General features: G+C 41.4%; 1 protein-coding gene across 5 annotated transcripts in view; it reads right to left on the bottom strand.

The window, feature by feature from the left end:
- Nucleotides 1-160: 160 nt before the first annotated feature.
- Nucleotides 161-15331, bottom strand: part of nos1 (nitric oxide synthase 1) — a 70041-nt gene continuing 54870 nt past the window's right edge. For 4 of the 5 annotated variants that reach the window (XM_022230572.2, XM_022230571.2, XM_022230570.2 and 1 more), the window contains exons 8-27: nucleotides 14434-14608; nucleotides 13821-13922; nucleotides 13086-13280; nucleotides 12322-12419; nucleotides 11988-12132; nucleotides 11536-11640; nucleotides 11272-11330; nucleotides 11012-11119; nucleotides 10351-10525; nucleotides 9593-9816; nucleotides 8899-9095; nucleotides 8449-8618; nucleotides 7947-8157; nucleotides 7312-7399; nucleotides 6824-7106; nucleotides 6434-6625; nucleotides 5502-5714; nucleotides 5036-5095; nucleotides 3836-3999; nucleotides 161-3120 (exon numbers count right to left, since the gene is read on the bottom strand). In XM_022230572.2, the coding sequence (XP_022086264.1) occupies nucleotides 3090-3120; nucleotides 3836-3999; nucleotides 5036-5095; nucleotides 5502-5714; nucleotides 6434-6625; nucleotides 6824-7106; nucleotides 7312-7399; nucleotides 7947-8157; nucleotides 8449-8618; nucleotides 8899-9095; nucleotides 9593-9816; nucleotides 10351-10525; nucleotides 11012-11119; nucleotides 11272-11330; nucleotides 11536-11640; nucleotides 11988-12132; nucleotides 12322-12419; nucleotides 13086-13280; nucleotides 13821-13922; nucleotides 14434-14608 (2995 nt within the window). In that variant the 3' untranslated portion in view covers nucleotides 161-3089. The remainder of the gene's footprint in view (nucleotides 3121-3835; nucleotides 4000-5035; nucleotides 5096-5501; nucleotides 5715-6433; nucleotides 6626-6823; nucleotides 7107-7311; nucleotides 7400-7946; nucleotides 8158-8448; nucleotides 8619-8898; nucleotides 9096-9592; nucleotides 9817-10350; nucleotides 10526-11011; nucleotides 11120-11271; nucleotides 11331-11535; nucleotides 11641-11987; nucleotides 12133-12321; nucleotides 12420-13085; nucleotides 13281-13820; nucleotides 13923-14433; nucleotides 14609-15331) is intronic. The other variant, XM_087140863.1, reaches the window with a different exon arrangement.

The raw sequence follows: 15331 nt of genomic DNA on the forward strand, positions 1-15331 counted from the left end.
AACACAAGCAAAGTACATTCCACTGAGGCTCAGTGAGAAAACAAACCAGTTGCAAGAACATTTCTGAAATGCAGTCTGGCCTCGGAAGTATTTCCCTTCAGGATTTTTGGTTCATCTTCTGGCAAGCGACTACCAAAAAGCGAGTCCAGTGTCAAATATGTTTCGAGATCACAATTCAATTTATTATTTTGAAATTGAATCAGTTATCCATTTTTAAAATTAACCACAATAAGCAAAACAGGTTATAGTAACAGTAAATCTTACAACATCACATCGAATGATAGTAGTTGAAAGCAAAAATAGCGAAAACTTTCATCACAATTCTGGACCATTCCAAATGTCCACAGTTTCGTAGTTTGATATGAGGCAAACAATCAAAGTAATCATAAAGTACAATCATTTTTAGGAATTCAGATAGGAGTTTGATATCATTTCGTAATATTCGAAGTGATCATGCGGTTTTATTCTTTCATTTACCACGGGCCTTTGTTTAGTTTCCAATCTTCGTGGAGCAGGTAACGTGACCACATACGTCATTCATGACGTCATTATTCTGAGGGCGAGCTCATAATCCTGCATCACTGATTTACTATAACATTTGACAACAGCTACCAAACCAACTTATCGAATCAGTGTTTTCAGACGCCAATTTCAACATTTAAACGGCAATGTTACCTTAGAATGAACCAAAAATTCAAAATAGAGGTAGGCCAATATCTTTGTTTTAGGTCACACAAATGGAAAAATTTGACATCGACTCCACAAACATGCAACCTTGAAGACACGGCAGACGACTATATCATTTTTTAGAAAGATATTAAAGTCAATTATAAACTTTCTCTTTTGTAACATCCATATTGCCAAAAACACGTATATTACTCCCGGTTACACGTAAGGCTAGCGGGTTTAATTGAAGAAATCGTATACACGGACTAAAATGATGCTGGTTTGCACGCATCGACATAAAGGCATATTAAATAGAAATAGAAATATACTACTACTGTTATTGAAATACTTAGCATATTGATTATAAGTTTTGAAACCATGTTTATCATATGATGTACTGCTGCTTATCATTTATTCTACTTTTAAATTTCTACTATCATTTATCGATAAAAGGGAAAATTGAGAGCAAAATACTTAGTCACATGAAAAATTGAAGTAACAAGAATAAACAAAAATTAAATAATACAGATACCTTATTCCCGGAATACTTCTGGGATAATTCATCTAATAGCTAGCAACAATAGCGCACAAATGACACTTGACTTGTGCGCTGTAATGTTCACTCTCTACAGTAATCAACGTGTACCAGCGTGCACAAGGCAAGATGACGGGTTCATAAATCCTCCGAAATCGGCGCTTTTTGCAAGTTTCACAGTTGGCAGACCATGTACTCCAAGCTAATTAGGGAACTGCCCTTCAAAGTGATATACATGAATGAGTAGTGATATAATATTGCTCTACACGAATCTAACAATAAAACTTAAAGTATCTCCATCCAACTGGAGTAGGCCTACTATGTAGACATGTATGACGTCATCGCTGCGATTTTGCAACCAGTTCCATGATGAAATCACACTTTCTGCCCTTTTTATTTTCGCACTTTGCAATCCAATGACATACTTCTATTTGAATGAAACTTCGTTAAGTTCACGGTTCTTCTGAAATACGACACAGCATTGAAGTTAGCTGCAAATTTAACATTTGTTATATATAATTGTTTCATCGTGAATGCCATATAAGCAAATTATTTGATACAAATAGATACAGTCTGAATAATATTTGTGAAATCATAATGTACAAACAGCACTTTTTATGCGTTATTATGTACAAATTTTAACAGAAACATCTTGAAAATATAATTATGCAAAAGCGTCTTTAGTTTGTTCGTTCTGTAGAAGAGATTTGAAGTAGTAAAAGAAGTAATATGTAACCGTCTGTTACTAATAAAAGAAGTTGTGGAAGAAGGGGTGGTCAGGGGGGAAGGAAACAGATCTATAGCCCCCAATGATCGTTTTACATAATCATTCATGAACTAAACGGGGTGAAATCAGTCTCAATATGAGAGTGATAAATCATGCAAACACCCTTGCAAAACTTGCCAGTGATATCTTACGATCAACGAGGCCACAATGAGCCCAGTCACTCACGAGGTATAAATGACACGATTCGGAAATGCGTTTCCTGACAATCTTCACAAGATGAAGGGGAAAAATATGGAAAACATACTCTCTTACTGAAAAGTTCGTGCCGCGAATATTGCAAATTTCACGCGAGAATGGCTTTCCAGAAAAAGAAGATGTAACAAAGGAGTGCCCAGTGTTTTCATTTCAGAATAACGCCCACGGTTGAGGTCGCCGGAAAGTAAACCTACATCTATGAGGCCAACACATTAAAATATCCCACTTTTGGCGCAAAATTAAGGCATAACTAATGCAGAAGTAATAAGCACGGTTTAACAAGTAATTCAAGTTTTCACTGAAAAAAAATCTATCTAAAAGTTTCTACCCTACATGAAATCTTGTAAATTTTTCATTCAAGCAATTATTCAGAATTTTGTAATATTTACCATGAAGGAATGTTAGAGATGGAAAAGGTTTAAAAACATTGATATATTTTGATTTTCTTTACAAATCCGTTATAAAAAGGATAACAAGTTATATCTTTATACGACGGTCACCACACGCCGAAAACTTAAAACGTGGTAGCATTCAAATAAATCAATAAAAATCGATAATGAATTTTTGAATGTTTAATGGCAAAACATGTTGGATGACTGTTTATAATGACTAAAACATGACAGTTGATGAAATGGGTTAGCTTAAAGGTTATTCAATTGATCTAAATGTGTCGCGAATTAGTATTATAAGAAAAACATCCGCGCGCTACTTAGAAATTTGTGAATTTACTTAACCTCACCCACGAAAAGAAAGTCGAGTATAATGGAGCAGATGAAGTCAGGGTTCCAACCCTGGCCAACTCGGCTTAGATTCACGTGCTTCAGCCACGAGATGCCGATTGTATAGTTACCGATGAACACCACGGGAATAGCACACCCCTCCTCGATCGATTACTTCTTTTTTCCTTCACTTTTTTCCTTCAGGGTGGCCATTGATACTGTGGAGTAAGACAAGTAGAAACCAATGAAGCCATTATTCTTAACCGCGCTTTGCTCCTAATCTAAGTAAAGCTCCTAGGTCAGGTGAATGAAGTCCACATTATTTTCTATACATTTGGAGAAGGTGAGTTTTGACAACGGATATCTACGCTCTTTTATTCTGAGCAGGAAAAACATTCATCTCTTCCCATTTTACGAAACGAAGATCCTGAAACTGTTTTGCCTTATTGCAACCGTTGGCATTTTTCGATCGGTTAGAAATGGCTTCGCGTCACTGCGCTGTATTGAAAAGACAGTGAAACATCATGAAATGTGCCAGTGTGGGATGTGAGCAGACAGTACATGGATCAGTATCCACCTTTAGAGAGATTGAAGGATATATGCTCCAAAAATATTCGATAAATGCGCCCATCCACCATCAGGGACGAATCCAGAACCAAATTTTCGAGGGGGGGGGTGTTTCAGGAGCAAAGGTTCCGCATTTCCTTAATATGAGACGTTTCACGAGTTTTCAAAAGGGGGTCTAAATTTGGGGACTTTTTCGACGCTTTGGGTAGAAAGGAAAATGAAACATTCCAAAGAGAATTGCCTGTCATTCTTTTTCCAAAATGGAGCCGTGGCTCCGTTGGCCCCTACCGATGTCGACTGCAGTATATATTTCCACGAAGTACCTCAAAATTCGACCACTTTTTGACCTTTCAGTGTGGTACTCACGCGTTGGAGCGAGCGTTCTGCTCAGCGTCGAAGGTTCGGTTTAGCTCTTTAAGTTCCTCGTCGCTCATCAGGACCGTGGCCGTGATGGAACGACGGCCGATCCGGGGCTGCTTCATCTGCATCAGCTCGGTAGTCGGGGACGGGGGACGGTTGAGGTCCATATCCTACCGATTTGGATTCAAGAAAAAAAATCAGCTACTATCAAACTGGGAATACTCAACTGTGAACTATGGAATGTTAGTTCAATCTCAACTATAGCACGGCTTGTGAGTGTACCAAAACAAATGAACCGGAACGGAGCCAGTTTGGTATTTCAAAAAAAGGGTAAGGTCATTCGAGAGCAAAGCACGCGGGCGAGTCGGCGCATTGCCGCGATGATAATAGTTGCTATCTCAAATGACCTCGGGCGCGCTTAATTTTGAGCATGCGCTGTTTGGAATATCAAACTGGCTTGTTGTAAGTCATTCTGAAAGGTTCGAGCGAATGTGTGAATTATAACAACTATATGATGTGATGTTTCCTGCACCATTGGGATTGAACCACGCGATGCCACAGCATCGCATGGAAACGCCTTTGTAAGCTAAGAAAAGAAAGTCACCCGTGCATATTGTGGACTGAATCGTGCAATCATGCGAAGAGGAAACTTGGCATCGCAAGCAAATTCGTTTGAAATCCCCCATGCATAACATTTCCATGTGCAAAATATACAGAACCTGGGTTGAATATTTTTGAACTCTTGAAAAACATTATGTGCGTGTGCAGCTCGAGAAATAAGACGAAGAATCTTGCGAGTTGCAGATTAGTTTGACAGATACTAACAGTACTAACAACCCCGAAACGATTTGCCATGGTTTTTCTTCTTCTATAAATAAACTCTTTCATTTAAATTCCCAGTTCCAAAGCTGGATGAGCAAGTGTGTCGTTGACACTTTCAGAGTGTAAAGATTTTGTTAAGAGAAATAAGAATGGAACTTGACAAGGTTAGTGATATGTGAATGTGGATAAAAAAAGAGTGATTAACGAGCGTCTCGGAAAGCTCTATCTTCATTCTCCTTCGTTCCGGCTACGCCAATAGCTGTAATGAAACAAACAACATCTGCACTCGCTTTGGTGCTTCAGGAATCGATCAATCTACGTGACGTGACTCTATTCTATCAATTAGTGTGAGAATCGATAATCAACCATAAACGTTTCAACTACCCTTCGAGGTTTCAGGAGAATCAACTTAGAGAATGGCCTCCGGATAATGAGATCCAAATCCTGAGGTAAGGAATAAAAGTATCACTCGAGAGAAGTAAATTGCAAACCATTCAGTCATATAAAACATTCGAAGCCGTCTCAAAATTTGGCAGCTTTTAACGACATGTGAATATTGAAGAAAAGAAATTTTGCAAGCAGTATCGATGAATCGTTGACTGAGAGAGTGAATGGAAACACCATAAATCTGTGCCATCCATTATTTTGTCAGAATTACTGAACTGAATTGAAATCATTGAATAATTTAATAGAAGCCTTATGGAACCTATGTAACATCTGAAAGCATAATTGTTCTGTGAAAGGCACGAGTGCACATATTACACCGTCATTGTTATTTCAACTGTTTCACAAAACATGGCCGCTGGTAGAAATGGCTAGTGTTTCAGTTTTTCTGAGTGGCTAAACTCACCGTCTTATTTCTCACGTCTTCCATGGACTTGGTATGCACGGAGTTCCTGCCTCCCACCACTCCGTTGTCGTTCATCTTGATGGCGGGCGTCAACTTGCTGTCGGCCCCCGTGATGTAGACCTGAGCCCGCCGCATGGCCGATCGTACCTTGTTCTTGACCTCCTCTGTCCGGAGGGTGACGCCGAAGATGTCCTCGTGGTAGCGATTCTGGTCCTGCGAAGGAAGATCGAAATTGGAGAATTTTGAATTGTTCTAAAAAAATATAATTCAGCCCGCAGAAGGCCAAGAGCGGTCACTCGAGTTATAAACGGCTTCAGAAACAGAATTTGAATAAATCATATTCATCATAGTTGAAACAATGTCCCTACCTTATCGTTTAATTAATGGAGCAACTCAAAAGAAATATTGTTGGGCAAAGGGTGGGTCCAGAACCCAATTTTCGGGGGTGGGGGTGGGGTGGTGGCCAAACTTTGGTTAGGGGTAGGGCAAAAAAGAGGATTCCTTCATGAAAATAGTATTGCCTCTCTGAGGAGTAAGGCAAATTTGGGGGCTTTCTACAGGTTTCTGGGAAGAAGAAAATAAAACAGTCCCCCTGCCTTTCTCACATTTTTAAAACGCCTCCTTTTATTTTGGAGGGGTGTCCCCAGTGTGTTTGCCAAATTTATGTGCTGCACAAAAATAGCACGGGAACCAGTAACAGATACATGTAATATAATACATGTACATGTATATGACGTTTGGCTAGTGACCAGCTTTTGCTAAGCGAATATAAGCCAAGCGAAAATGGAATGGAACGAGAATCGGTACACATAATGCAATACACGTATATGACTTTTTAGCTGGTAACCAGCTTTTACTAAGCGAATATTAGCCACGTTTTATTGTCAGAGAGATTAATATGAAATACACAGCAACTTTACTCCTGTACCTACCCTCATACTAATGACGTAATTCTTGGCTTCTTCAGCAGTCATGTTACCGTGCTCGGAAGCAATCTGCTCTAAGGTATTGCAGACATCAGCTGCCATGGACACGTCTCCACAGACGTAAAAATGTCCCTTGTTCTCACTGATTAGTTTGAAAACCTCTTTGCCTCGCTCCTTGAGGATGTGCTGGACGTAGGTCTGAGAAAAGAGATGACAAGATATCAAATAAGGCAAGTAGGAAACTCTACAAATGCAGAGTTCACATGAAAAGCCGACTGATTGGACAATTAAGTTAACGATAAATTAGTTGAGACAATTTTTAGTAAAAATGTCAAACTGACAATTCCCAAATTCAACGATACGTTTTAATGACTTTTTGAGAAATAAATAATCTACCTTCGGTTTTCCCTTTTCTCTTGAAAGAGCTGTCAAGACCTCTTTCAGCGCACCTTCCTTGACGACTTCGCTGGTCTCAGACCTGTAGAGATCGTCCAGCGTGGACTGTCTGCAACCGAACACCAAGGTCATAGCGCCAAAGTTGTCCCTCCCAACATCCTTTGCCATGCGCATGTCTATTTGGCGTTGTTGCCAGAAGCTGCGGAAGGGGGCTATGCCTGTTCCAGGGCCAACCATGATGAGCGGGTCGGAACGCTCTTCGGGCAGGTGGAAATTGGGCGCCCTGGCACAAGCACAGAAATTATGTGTCATTATAGTCACTATACAAAACGTACCAGAAGTTCTGAAAATTTTCATTAATTTATTAATACAAAACGTACCAGAAGTTCTGAAAATCTTCATTAATTTATTAATTTTATTCAAGGTTTTCCGCGGGAAGTTATCGACAGCGGCCAGAGGAATTATTTCAGTTCGGGAACAGATCTCACGTTCTGATAAAAGCTGGAATCTCCCTCCCAATCTTGATGGTGTTCAGCCAGGAGGAACAGACACCATGATGCAACGGGCCATCTCCACCTATATGTCCAAACCAATCAATTAACACATATAACAACAGCAGGTGCACAGAGAAAAATGATCTCTACATTCCAAAAAAATCTGTTTTAGGATTTACCATTTTTTCTTGTAAATTCTGTTCAGTTAAAAATCAATTCAATATAAATTCTTAATGTCAATCTCAGTTATCGGTCAAGTGATTGGAAAATGGAAATACTTTATAAGTATTTGTTGATTAATACGGCGTTTCACAAAAGTGCGCCTTCATGAGTTTGAAACGCGTCGGCCAATCACAATGCACCAAATCTGTCGACCCAATGCGTGTTTGGAAAAGGTCGAAAGATTTCGCGCGTTGTGATTGGCCGACGAGTTGCAAACTCATGGAGGCGCACTCTTGCGAATCTACAGTATTGCAAAGTGAAATGGTAAGTCTGGGGAGATGTGGAGCTGCAAAGGACAGGGTTATTATGTTCGGTTAATTCGGATGGATCCTAAACAAAACAGATAACTATCGATACTGTAATATTCGTATATTTTGATGAACCTCAAAGCATGACTCCTCGGTTACCTCGTGTTCGATAATTGACCACGGCCACCGTGGCGTGGATCTCGCCAGGGTACATGCGGGTGCTGGAACTGATGGAGTAAAAGCGGGGCTTAAGCAGCGGCAGCTCGGTCAGGAGGAAGGAGGCAGGCGGCCTGGCGGACGGAAACTCCTCCAGCACCTCGGCCAGGTTGGGGCTCAGGTCGAACTTCCACTCTTCGTAACTGCGCGTGTCCTGTTGGGACAGAAGATCACCAGGGTGTTTTGTGAGCCATTTTGTGCACGGTATTGATCATTGGTGTCGCCAGGATTTTTCTCCGTTTTTCGGGGGGAGGGGTAGATTTCCAGAGGGCCAAAACCATCATCAACTAAAAAAGACAGATCTATTTTTATAGATGAAATTGGTATTCGGAAAAAGGACTTCGACGTGGCAGTTTCTCTATTGTCAATTTTCAATTTGCAGTCCAATTCATATTTGTATGTGTATAAATTTGTCAGCATTTCACATTTGGATAACTTTCATTACTTTGCTGAGCAACTCCAGGGTGGTCTTTTCTTTCTGTGCGGTTGCCATGGCAGCCAGCTGACGCAGAAAGTTGGGAGAGGGCGCTATGGTGATGTCCAGGTACTGCTCCAGGGCACCTCGTAGCGAGCAGAGCGGAATCCGATCGGTGGGAATCCAGGCCTTCATTATGCCTGTTTGAAATCAACCATTATATCAATGAATCGATAATTTATTGATGAATGTCGATTCACTCACTCCTGTTCACACTTCATTAAAACAAGTCTGAGTAGACAATTTCTTAACTTACAAACAAACTCAACACTTCATTTGCACTCGAATCAAACGTGAATAATATTTAGTGCTATTTACTGATTCAGGTTATTCAAGACATGACTTCTAATCTTTAGGAATAGAGTTAAGGAATGTTGGTGGGATACGGTAAAAGATTGGACAATGATGTTCGACACTTACCTAGAGGCGTTTGTTTGACATGCATAAACTCCACTTTGATGACATCATCCGGTGACCGCTCCCCAAGGTCGACTCGTTTGATGATACGGTCGACCAGGTCTTTCTCGTTGCTGGGACAAATGGCCACGTGATCGCCCGGGTCATACAGCAGCTCAGATGCGCCCTGGGTGTCCATGTGCACGAGGATGGTAGAACGACTGATGGGGGGGGGTACAAAATGAGAAAAAAATGTAGCAGTCATGAAAAATCTAAGAGGAAATTGTGTATTGTCTCAAAGACATATGACATCACAACATAGAAGAAGCAGATTTGACTTTTCGTACTTGCATCAATTTCAGTAACTTGGTGTGTTTTCTTTTCGAATTTGGCTTTAGGTTGTTCTTGACGTTGAAAATCAGTTGGAAAAGATCCCCAAAGTTTGTCGATGTATGTTAACTAAATTGTATACTCCTATATTACTTTCGATAGGACATTGTTTCATTATATCAAGTTCATTTATTCTGCTCAATGCCAATTATTTCAAGGTGGAATTCATTTCTTCTCTATTTCTCCAGCATTAAAGTATACCTGGAAAAGCCTGTGGTACTGCATTAGCAGCGTGTAATCTCACATTGAATCAAGTTTTAGTAAAGTGTCTTTACCAGACGGTGTTAATTTCACACTGACAGTGTTTTTTTTTCAGTCTTTACACTACCTTGATTCAGGCGCCTGTAGGTTCTTCCTAGCCAGCAGGATGCAAGGCAACACCTTCTTGCCGTGGAGTTTGGACAGCCCCTCGCACCTCTCTACCGCCGGATGGGTGTCCTCCAGGCCGATGCGGAACTTGTCGGCCGTCCACGACTGGTCGTTTTCCATCAGCGAGGCGTTGGCCTCGTTCATGTTGATGCCCTCGCCCACGCAGAAGGTATCACACGCTTGCTGAGAAAAAGGTTGAACAGAAGGGAAAGACCGACTTGAGAATACCAAGCCTTCTTGTGGGAAAGGTAAACCTTGAATTTCAAACGAGCACTGGTACTCTACACACACTGACAAAAACGTGCAAGGTTGAATGAACGCCAAAGTATTTAGATTAAAAATCTATTTCAGTAAACTTCTTCACATGTACATAACACACAGTGGTGACTTGACATCAAAAGTCTTGAAATATGTACTAATCATTCCTCTTAACTTGGCACCAGCCGTTACATCAGGTCTGAAGAAGCACGTCAGCCTCAACGAGCTGGAAAGGCGTGTATCTTTTTGTTGTGTTTAGATAACTCTCTTTTAGTACGCAGTGCAACCAATATAATAATTAAAAATGACACCTGTGGTGAGATGTGTAATCCAATTTAGATTTGTCAACATTGATTTCATCTCGGTGCGGGGAGTCATTATCTAAGATACCATCTTTAATTCCATCCGCTTCATAGCCGCATCAGCCTCGAGCGGCTTGTGAGGATAACTAGTTTTTACCTTGAAAACCTCCTGAGCCCATTTTCGGTAAGATTCCTCCTGGCCGCTCAGCTCGTCTCCTTCACCCATGTCTAAGATTCTCTCGCCTCCAAGATTTCCCAATAGGGTGTCCACGGCGCGGGCGTAAGCACAGAAATTGGGGTAAGCTGTCGAGCCCAGACCAAAGACGGCGAACCTGGGAAGAAATTGAGAGGAATTACCATTGATTTTTATTTATTTTTTTGCAGATTGCTTGCTGACTTGAAATTTACAAATCAAAAACGTTAGAGTGTCAGACGTGTCGAACCTAGCAAAATTTCCTCAAGTTTTTTCTAGTGTCAAGTAAAATAAGAACTGTAAATTTTCTTTGTGCGAAGCCAAGGGCGACGCCGTTTTCATTTTTTTCAACAAGAGTAAGTCTGAATGCAAAAGATGAGTGAAAGTTTGTACTCACTCTCTACTGAGTGATGAGTAAGAGTACAATCATTTCTCAGTAGCTTGCTCATTTTGATCGTTAGAAAACAACGCTTTTCAAAGATCCTATTTTTTTTCCTTATCTTCGAGACGTAGCGAGTGCACAGTTTTTAAACACGTCTTTTTGTTTCCGCCAAAAATATTCCAATGAATCCCCCGAATTCAAGCCTTCCAAAGACAACCAAACGAGTGAGGCGTATCTCCATACCTTACGTTGGCCAGAACGCCCGAACTCTCGCTTAAGTTGGACAGTCCAGCAGCTTTCTGGCTTGGCGTTGAGGGCGCTGCAAAGTATTTATCGAAGCGGAGGGCACGGCTACCAGGGGAAAAGGTGTAATTTTTCGTTTAATTTTGGAGGAAAACACGACGTACAATAGAAAAACAGGAAAGGAAATGTCTGAACCGCGATTTTTAAAAAGAATTATCAAACTTCTACGGTCAAGGAATTACAAATATAAATGCATTTACCTCTCTGGTTGGTCGTCGCTTGAATCGCGGGCAAGATCCATTAGATAACGCCCAAATTCCTACAAGAAAACAAGCATGAGGATTTTGTTCTTGGAATAACCAAAACTTTACAGAAAGAGATTCAGATTATTCTAAAGGTATAAAAGGTTTCACGACTATTACTAAACCGCTTCAGGGTCTCAGTGACGTCAATTAATCAATGTTTTCTCTCGTAGTTTGATTCCTTGATCGATCCATCAACTCCAGCGGGCCTCCCTGACCTACCTCCCCGTTCTCTGGTGGGTCGCCGTTACCGAACGTGCTGGTGACAATCAGCAGTAGCGTCTCGTGCTCAAGATGGACCACGTCGTACTCCTCCATACACATCACCTTTAAAGTGACCAGAACATCAACAGTGCATAAAGGCTGATTACTACCGATGAATTCAAATTGGACGTACGCTGGTTATCTTTCAGTCAATGAAGACGGATGATCCGAGCTCCATCTCAAGAAAAACTGGTTAGATTGTGAGAAATAGGTCACAACCTGTTTCCAGATAAGACTCAAAGACACGACCTCCAGCATGCAAGTGAAGTGGTGTCATCTTCATCGACAAGATTTAAAAAAAAAATGACGGGAACATTTATGTAGTGACAATGATAGAATTTGCAGTTTCATCATGAAATTGCGTATTTGAAAGACATCTACAAAAGGTCAGAAATTCACATTCAACTTACCTTAGCATCGAACGCGTGCTTGAAGATCTCGCACAATGACTTGGCGTATTTCTCTGATCGTCCGGTCTCCGTGGCGTACAGGATGGTGGCTTTGAAGCGCTTGGCCAGCGCTTTGCCCATTAGTTTGGCTGAGAACTTCACGGCCCTGATGGCCAAGAAAAAGAGATTTGAAATTACCTCAATTATTGGTTATGTATTATCTTTTATCGGTTTATTATCGGTTTATGTATTGACACGACTTGAAAGTCAAATGGAATATAGGATACCGGACGACTGGATACCGGCCTTGATTGGCTGGTTTAGCCCTGTTGAGTACTTGAAAGACACGGCTTACTTGGCAACCTCCTTGAAGGTTCGTCTGCGTCTTCGAGTCTTCTGAGCGTCAGCTGCTTCGTCCTTGGCTTTCCATACGTGAGTTGCCCATGGTGCATCCTTGCATGAATGAAGGAAAACGGTAATCAAACAACAGATCACTGCCACAAATATGCCCGAGTGTTTGAGATAGTTGTCAGAGCCCTACAATTATGAAACGTTTAATAGCACGTTCTTTGTTTAAAGGTTTTGCATGTTCCCTTTGTCTTTTAAACTGGTTGACAGAGTTTAGAAAAGCCATTCAGCAAACAACGAATGTAATAAATAAAATGAGACTGAATGGTGTTAGCGGCTACACTGTTAGGTAATCCTGAATTTCGGTTTTCATTTTCTGTATTTGAAAGTAATCTTCAAAATGTTTGTTTTCAAAAGATTTCCATAAAAAGACGTAGATCATCAGAAAAGGCGGTCCTTTAAATTTCACGGTCGTAATTCAGATTCCAAACGAAATTTGCAACTGAAATGCTGCTAAACCGTAATACGACTAACCAAATCAAGGGCAATTTATTTCTGGTTGATGAATGAGAAATTGCACGGTGCATCCTCATCAGGGTAAGTCTTTCTCTGTTGCTTTGTGACATGTACGAGTGAATCCTTTGTGCTTTAATTAGCATTGTCAGAGAATTTACATTACAAAAACTGCTCTTAGTGAGGGCGCACGACAGTCCGAAATATACGCAAATTTCTTTTCTTGATATAATTCTATTCCTCTGGGTAGAATCTTACCTGATACTCGTAGGATGGCTTGAGTTGGTAGTTCAGCATCTCCTGGTGGAACACAGGGGTGATACTGCCCGAGATGGGCGGGACGACCCACACCCAGTCGGCGGGGCAGCCCCCGCGCAGGCGCTGTTCGTTCTCCATGTGCTTCAGGAACGACTCTGCGGCCGAGTGGTGGTCGGTGATGGTCACATTGTTTTTCTGCAAGTCGGCAGGGGGGAAATGGCGATGACTTCAACAATTGAGGAAAGCCCTGTTTATTCGCTTGGGGAATGCGATAAGACGCTGATACAACGACACGTCATCCACGAAGAGGGGTTTAATGTAAGATGTGAAAAGAGAGTCAACAGAAGTACCAACAATTACGTGAAATTTATGACAGAGCTATTTGGTTTGTGGAGATCTTGAAGGAGTAGAAGCCAAGAGGGTTAATTTAAGGACAGTTTTGTAATTATACTGATTTCAAGGCCATAATATAATGGGGCGTGTGATCTATCGGTAGACGTTTGTAACCCCGACGATACGAATGTTCGAGTCGAACAGCTAGTCAAATGCTGTGCCCTTAAGCAAGCCACTTTACTCTAACTTCAATTGCCTCTCCCCACCTGGATGTATAAATGAGTGCCCCCTTGCCAAAGACCGCTGGTGAGCTGAAATCGACGCCGAATCTTGCCTGACAACTCGTTGGTGGGATGGAATGCGCGAAATATGAGCATAATTGTTTGATACAAAGTATTTTACCTGGTAGCTGTGAATGACAGCTACGTTGGCTTCCACTAAGGCCTGATCCTTCCAAAGCGAGGCGTTGCTATTGGTATCCAGCCCCATTTTCTTACCAATAGTCTGATGGAAGTAAAAGAAAGAAGACCAAAAAAAAAAGAAAAAACAGGAAAATGTTAAATTAATTTGAGCGAAAAGGGGAAGTATACGACTACGAATGAAAAACCGGAACACCTGTTTTGATTAAAATTTGACGTAACCACCTCAATTATGACAATACAGGTGAAACAAAATTTCATTAACTTGGTCCCATCATCTCTTAACAATGTTACAAGGGTCAAAAAAGTCAATAATCCGGTTAAAAGGCTGGTGGTTATCACTAACCCGGTGAGGGTGCCCCAAATTGTAATTAACTTTGTTATAAAGGTCAAAACTGTTATTAACTTAGTTCCAATGGTCAATGTGTCACTAAAATGACTACTGTGCACAAAACTGTCATTAAATAACAGGGTTACTGGTGAATACAAAAGGTCACGATAGTGACGTCACATTATTGAGTTTATCACTTCCTGCTTTCAACGATATAAGTGGTTGAGAATCAGACTGATTCTTTGAAGATGGAATTTATTTTTACCTCCAGGAGATTGAGTCTGTTGGGATCACAGATGTCTCTTGCTCCAATCTCGGTCACCATGTACCAGCCGTTGAAGGGGCAGGCCGTGAATTCTAAACCCCCCAGGTCCAGCATCAATGCCGAGACAGCGGGGAGAGCATACCACTTCAGCCCCAAATCAGCAAACCAATCATACCTACGGAAAGAAAAGTAAAACGCTTGTTCACTTAAATCTTGAAACGACCTCAATGAATGGGTATCTAAAATCAACTCAAGGGTAATTATGCATTGTAACACGATGCTCTAATTAAGACAAATAACAGCACTTTACCAAAGTAATTGCTTCTCAGCACGTTCAGCGCGTAGTAATTACTAACAGGCACTTCACGTAACTCGAGAATCCACGCGCCCACGCTTTTCAGTTTGTCCTTGTCTGACTGAAGCAAAACTTTCTGCGTAATTCCAGTAGCAAAAATCGGTTGGTCTCTCTCCCGGCTAATGAGCCCGAGCGGGACCAAGGGAGGGCGCAAATTTCCAAGCGACAGAGGCTCATTATGGGAACTGCCCTTCGCTGGTATACACAAACATTTATGAAATGCATTCGTTATGCGGTCTCGTCGATGCCAACTAATAAACACGCTCTTCGAGATGGCTCTTTTCAACCGATGAGGGGGTGCTTCTGCTCAAGGCGGATAGACCTTTGTACTTCACTGATGGTAAATTTTGTTCATATGTGTGCTTTCCTATGGAGCTCAAGGGCGGACGTGGGGGGGGGGTTACAGGGGAACAATGGGGGAGGCGAGTTTGAAAAGTATGGAAACGCGTCGACGTGTGATCAATAGATCTTTTCAGTAATAAATTCATAATCATGCAGACATGCGCACAAATGGCCTTGGCGGCAAGAAGTGTGAGCGGGTCA

This window comes from Acanthaster planci, linkage group LG09 (assembly GCF_054643075.1).
Source record: "Acanthaster planci isolate LZ-2023a linkage group LG09, COTS_SCS, whole genome shotgun sequence".
Lineage (NCBI taxonomy): Eukaryota > Metazoa > Echinodermata > Asteroidea > Valvatida > Acanthasteridae > Acanthaster > Acanthaster planci.